At 43.1% G+C, this 6,487-nt stretch overlaps 1 protein-coding gene across 4 annotated transcripts in view; it reads right to left on the bottom strand.

Moving 5' to 3' along the window:
- Window positions 1-2,673: 2,673 nt before the first annotated feature.
- Window positions 2,674-6,487, bottom strand: part of Meis1 (Meis homeobox 1) — a 138,560-nt gene continuing 134,746 nt past the window's right edge. For 2 of the 4 annotated variants that reach the window (XM_029563922.1, XM_008833825.2), the window contains exons 11-12: window positions 6,319-6,408; window positions 2,674-3,881 (exon numbers count right to left, since the gene is read on the bottom strand). In XM_029563922.1, the coding sequence (XP_029419782.1) occupies window positions 3,598-3,881; window positions 6,319-6,408 (374 nt within the window). In that variant the 3' untranslated portion in view covers window positions 2,674-3,597. Of the gene's footprint in view, window positions 3,882-5,938; window positions 6,033-6,318; window positions 6,409-6,487 lie in introns of all 4 variants that reach the window. The other 2 variants (XM_008833824.2, XM_029563923.1) reach the window with 2 other exon arrangements.

Here is a 6,487-nt window from a genome sequence, read left to right as displayed (position 1 = left end):
GGGGCAGGGCCCGGCGGGGCTGGGGACGCTGCCGGACCTCCCGGGCGAGGCTTCACCTCGGGTCCGCGGCTCCCGCTTTCCCGGAAAAGCCCAGGTTCTCCCCCTCCCGGCCGGAACCGGGGCGGGTGCTCTGCGCATCCCTGCGGGTCCTCAGCTCCGGGAAGACGGAGGCCCGGAGGCGCCCGCCGGCTTTCCACACGTTCCCGTGCGTTTTTGTGATGTCGGCCACACCACCGGACTTGCTCCTCGGAGGACGGGGCTCTGGGAAGTGCAGGCTGGGGACCGACGCGGGGAGCCCGGCCCGCGCCGCTGAATGGCCGACCCGCTGCTAAACTTTTTTTTCTGCTGCCGCCGCTGCCTCCGCGGCCGCCTTCGCTTTGAATGTGGGTAACTAGGAAACCGCAAGCCGTCTGAGAAGACGGAATTTCCAACGTGTAAAATGTTCTTAACGGAACCATTGAGCGAGTGCAATAAGGCGTGAGGGGGAACTAATCTTCCCATTTAAATGTTTGTGGCAATTTTATCTAAATGAATTTTAATGCTAAACGAGGGTAATTCCCCATTTGTAGCGCGTTTACTTCTCTTTCCTGTGCTTCTAAAGCAGTCGAACATCGTGCAGTGAACAATAACAATAAAAATACTGTCAAGGCATATTATTCATTTTGAATGTGTTATAATTACATTTGATTAAATATCGGGTAACATTTTTAAATTTTTTCTGGAAAAAAATACTTAGATCGCACTACAGTCTCACTCAGCCAGTGGACCCCCCCCCCCCATAAAAATAAGAAGCATGTACAATTGTGTGCCCTTGTTTAGGAGAGGGCTTTTGGGTTTTGCCCTTTGAGAAACATGGAAAACAGCCTCCACACCTCTATTATTTCCCTCCTTCCGATATGTGTCCTCAATAACCTCAGAGCTGGCTCTGAAATTTACTAGACGAAAAGCTAAAACTGCATTAAGCGTGAGGTGCCCGGGCAGGAAGAGGGGGCTCCAGTGAGAGTTCCAAACCCTCATGCCGAGCGGGGCAACGCACGACACAAAAGCTTGTTTTATTTTTATTTTTTCTAATCTCTGAACATTAATGACCACGACTCTTTTTCAGCTCCGTAGTCCCCAAGTCCTGCACCAGACTCTCCCGCAGCTAGAATCTCCCTCCTCTCCCCTCCCCCTTCTCTTTCCTTGCTCTCCTCCCTCCTCCTCCTCCCCTGGCTCCCCCCTCTCCCGCACTACCAAGAGCCTCCAGAAGAATAAAAGGCTGACTCACCGGGCACGTACGGGGGTCAGGAGTAAACGAACGGTTACTTTATAAAGTTTATTATTAATTTTAAAAGTAAATAAATGGTTGTTAATTGCTACTAACCGCTTATCAGATAGAATGAGTTCACTAATATGGACTATTTATGCAACCGAAGAATTGTCTAGGGGCCAAAATGGGGAAGTTGAACGGTCCCCTCCACTGGGCGGGGGCGAGGTGGGTGGCAGGGAGGCGAACCAGGCCTGGTCTCCAGCGGATCCACGTGTTCAGAAATCAGGCCCCATAACAAAAGGTGAGGACTCCCTGCCGCTCCCGCAGGTGAGGTCGTGAGTCACTCCGAACCTATTCAGGCCAGCCCACAGCTTTCTCTTTTCAAATAGAAAACAGGATTGCTGTGGGCGGGTTTATAAGGTGACAAGGGCCTGAATGTCAGACTTGAGTTTAAGGCCGAGACCCACCTTTGTTTACAAAGCAATGAAAAGCCTTTTCTTTTTTTTTTTTTTTTTAATGAATTTGCCTTAATTAAAATATTTGTATATTTTCCTTAGCCCTGAGAAGCACTTTTTAGAGCAGCAATTTTATTTAAATAAAATTATAAGCTATTGCAGCTTAAACATGTTATTTTGAACCATTTAGCTGGCTGCCATGCAGAAATTCTGTACAGCTGTTCTGGAAAATTGGTTAATAACCAGTTTTATCCAATGAGAACATAGAGCATATTTATAAAAATTAGATTTTGAAGTCTGCCCTCTTCAATTTCACATAGTTAATTTCCTAATAAACATGTACTGCTCGTCCAAGGTAACAGCCTTAGTGAAAGGCTGCCTGCAAGCTTTAGCTTGGCCTTGTGTGCAAGAATAATTTCACTATCAGGTGAATGGGGCAGTTGGATGTAATCTGAGACTACAGTTAGTTTGGGGACTGTAGGCCTTAAATTTATTAATATTATGAGTTCATTAAGTCAGCTTAAGTCAGTGGTTATTGTTAAATAATTTACTTTGCCCTTAAAATCTTCAAATAAATAAGGCTCAGGGAGCTAATCGATTGTTATATTTACCGCATTAAGCCTTAAAAATTGGAAGGGGGTGGTCAGTAAACAAAGTCTTCAAGCAGTAAAGCCAGCATTTCAAAAATAACCTTGCTTTTATTTTGAGACCGATTTTGTCACTGCACTTGAAGACTACAACTGAACAATCCAAACTCCATCAGAAAGCTAAGACTTGCTGTGTAATGATTGTTATTGATAACTGGGTCCTTGTTTTCTTGATAGAGAAAGGCTATTGACAAGCATTTGTTTATCCACAACAAAAAGTATAATTAGCTTATCCCACTTAGTAAATCTTGTATGCATGCCAACTCATACCAAACTGCTTTTACAAAAAAACAAACAAACAAACAAAAAAACAATAATACAGTTCATTTTTCCAGTCCTTTTTGCACAAAATTTATTTACAATGTCTACATAAATGCTCCAAGGTGGGACTATGGAAAAATACACACATGACCAATGCTTTGCTGAGAAATAAAGTCAACATATTAAAAATAAATCTTCAGTCTATGTTTTTGAGCTGCATGAAGCAGGAAGTGATGTACAAGGTGGTGGTCGTTGCCGCATGGGGACAAGGATGCTTGATGTGACAATTAGGCTTCTAAACACACGGCCTTTTGGTTTCCATGCCTCCTCCTACCAGGCTCCTTAAGACGCTGCCTGCAACAGCTGATTAATCATTGTTGATGACTGCAGTTTTTCCCATCCTTCCCGATTTACATCTGTTCAGGCCAATTCAAATATGGTGAGTAAATGAATTAGACATGCAAATTCAAGCCCCAGGCTAGAGAGAGGGAGAGAGAGGAAAAAAGAGAGAAAGAGAGAGCGCACATGGCTGAAATCCTAGGCGAGAAGATTCTTCTGCCTGATAGTTATTTTAATGCTCTAAAAATCCTGCAGACCAGACCTTCCTGCCCCTTGCAGGATAACTGTAAGGCTTTTTAATGTAAGGAGGCTTCTGGAGGAAGTGAACAGCTATGGAAACAACACACATAGTGTGGAAAAATTTCACATTTTTTTTTAAAAAATCTATAAGAAACAACGTAATATGGATAACAGTATAATAGCATTTACAATAGTTCACTCTTTGTTCTTTTAATGTCTTATATAGTTATTTAGCATGTCCCCCAAATTGACTTCAGTTGGTTTTCCTGCTTTTTAAGAGTCCCTATGAAGAATTAAGTATGCTTCTTGGTCCAAAGTAGATGTCAAGAATGGAACTCCACAGTCATTGCAGAAAAAACATGATTTGAAATCAGTCACCATTGCAGACAATGCATATTCCCTTAAGCTACTGAGCATGAATGTCCATGACTTGTCCACTCATAGTTGGGTCTCCTGTATTAAGAATCGTGGGGCTTGATGCTGACATTGGCATTCCAGGGTGGGGCGGTCCTCCATGCATCATCACTGTTGGGTGGTGAGGGTGTCCAGGAATGTACGTATGCATGGGGGGCCCATGACGCAGCTGAGCAGGATGTGGGGGCATCTGGGGTTGGGTATAACTTGGCTGTCCCATGCTCACACCTATTGGACCACCCCGGGCTACATACTCCCCTGGCATACTCTGCAGCCCTGTAGAAATTCAAAAGAAAAAAAGAAAATATTATGAAAAAGCAACAGTGTGGTTCTGAGCATGGTGATCCTAGGAAGCCAGCTTTGTGATTAGGGAATGAGGACTCGTGAAACATTCCTTTGATTAAAATAGAGGAAAATAAAACATGAGATGTCATGCTGGGAATTTGCGTTTGCCACCATTTGCCTGGCATTGTCAATTATTATCAGTCCGTCTACCAACTCAAATTTACAAAATTAAAAAAAAAATGCTGGGGTCTGTCTGGTCTAAAGAAACACTTTTCTTCCGTGAAATGTTCTCTCTATGCTTCGTCACCAAACATTTCATATGAAGCTGAACTAGACAGGCTCACTAAGGGTGATGACTTAGCAAATCCTGTACCTTTGAAAAAAAAAAAAATCAACATACTTGTCAATAAATTCCTTCCACATGGCCTCTTAGAGCTGTGGGGAGAAAGCTTAACAAAACCCTGTCTACCTTACAATGATTTTGAGAACAATAAGAAAAATTGGACCTAAAACAATACTTCTCTTGCTTTGAGGGGCCTCTTGTCTTCTGCATGGATTGCTCTAGTTGATGGAAACTGACAGGTGTATTGTTTCTGAGAGCCATAAGCTCCATCATCATCAAGGGTGAAAGGCATAACGCCATCTCAAAGTATGTTCAATTGGCTTTAGTTCTAAGTAATAGTGCACTGTGAATACGAGGGACACCTTCGAATAAGGTCTCCAGGCTCTGGCGATGAACGGCTGCTTAATCTAGCCTAAAGGAACATTTTTGAACTAATGAAAATTGCTTATAAAATATACTGTACCCACAGCTCTTTAATCAAAAAAGATGATAATATTTTTTGTAATAACCTATTAATTTAATTGGTCACGAAGCATAAAATACATCATTTAAATTTAATTGACCCAGAAACTAAGAAACAATATTTAAATTAACTAAGCTAGAGAATTCCACAGTGAGGTAACAAGACTGTTGCATTCCCAAGCTCAGTGGAATGCTTTCAGAGCTAACTGTTAAACTTATATTGGACTCACACCCAGAGAAGAGGATCAGGATGAATTACCCTTGGCCTCAGCAAGGATTTTAAATAGTGCATTAATACAATCAGAGACTCAACCAAGACTCTGAAGTCACCACTTTTAATTTCAAAAAGCAAAGAGCAATGCTGTCCAGGGTAATTTAGGAAATGAACAAGGGCTTTGGAGTTCAAAACAGTTGTACTTGTTTGAACTCGAATTTCTGGGGTGCCTTTTTAGGAGAGAAAATGCAAGACAGAATCTGGGACAGTTCTCCTCAGCTCCCTTCCTAGGCCTGCTGCTGAAGACTGCATTAATGATCTCTATTTTTGTATACTGAATAAGTCAAATCCATTTGTCACACTGCAAGTGATGGCATACTTAATTTGGATATAGTCAATTAGCCTGGGCTAAGCCCTGAAGCCTGCTGTGCACACCTCTATTTTGTATTCTCCCTTTTCCATTGCCACACGTAATCCCATTATGATGGACAGACAAAGGAACAAACTCAGGAAGAAAATCAAAGTTTCGTTGACTGAAGCTCAAAATACGCCTTTACTTACCCTAAGTAAAGCTGTGTTTATTTTACCTAAAAGAAGTTCTCTGTTTGGCTTTTCGGTGTCTTGCAGGTTAGTGTAGAAATGTAACTCATGCATCAACTGCGGTTAGACAGATTTATGACACTTTGGGGACGTGCTCTTTCCTCTCCTTGCACTGCTGCAGACTGCTTACATTTTGCAAATCAGTCTGTTGCTATGACAACCCACTCCCCCACCTCCTGACTGTTTCTTGTTTTGTCATGTGGTCAGTACTGTACAATAGCAACACACGGGATAAATGTACATCATACACAGAATTTATAAGCTTAAAAGCTTGATCAAAACCAAAGAGAAAACGAAGGACGCGAGAAAGAGGAGTTTAATGGAAAGGGAGGGACAAGCATGAAGCTATGGGCAAGGAGAGCATGAGAAAATGCGAGAGGAAAAATATTCCTAGGACGAAGGGCAAACAAAGACCCCATTTGTACTTACTTCCCCCTGGTCTCGATTGGTTAACTAGATGAAGGTTACATGTAGTGCCACTGCCCCTCCATGCCCATATTCATGCCCATTCCACTCATAGGTCCTAGAAGGGAGATAAAAATCCAAGAAGAGGCCAGAAGATGAGCGAAGTCAACAGATAGTGCCAAAAGACCCTTAACAAAACAGGTTCTAAGTGGTTGAGCAGCAATGAGCTCTTCAGCACAGGAAGGTGCTGGCTGCCCCTCTGCAGTATCTCAGATGCGCAGGCGCAGGTAAGGCAAGGCAGGAGGCTTGAGACAGCAAAGGAGGAGTGGAGCGACCTGTGCTGGTTTCAGGAGGGGATGACACTGTTGCGTGTTAAACATGAAAAACTACTGCAAAAGTCTTACCTGGGGCTCTGATGCCCATGTGCTGCTGACCATCCATTACAAAGCCTCCCATTGGCTGTCCATCAGGGTTATAAGGTGTTCCTTGACTGACTACAAAAGTACACAACACAGCTTCTTAGTGATGGGGGAGAGAGGGAGAGAAGAAGGGAAGAAGGGGAGGAGGAGGAAG

Source organism: Nannospalax galili, unplaced genomic scaffold, assembly GCF_000622305.1.
Source record: "Nannospalax galili isolate Female #2095 unplaced genomic scaffold, S.galili_v1.0 scaffold576, whole genome shotgun sequence".
NCBI classification, from domain to species: Eukaryota; Metazoa; Chordata; class Mammalia; order Rodentia; family Spalacidae; genus Nannospalax; species Nannospalax galili.
This window is presented reverse-complemented; position numbering and strand designations above follow the sequence as displayed.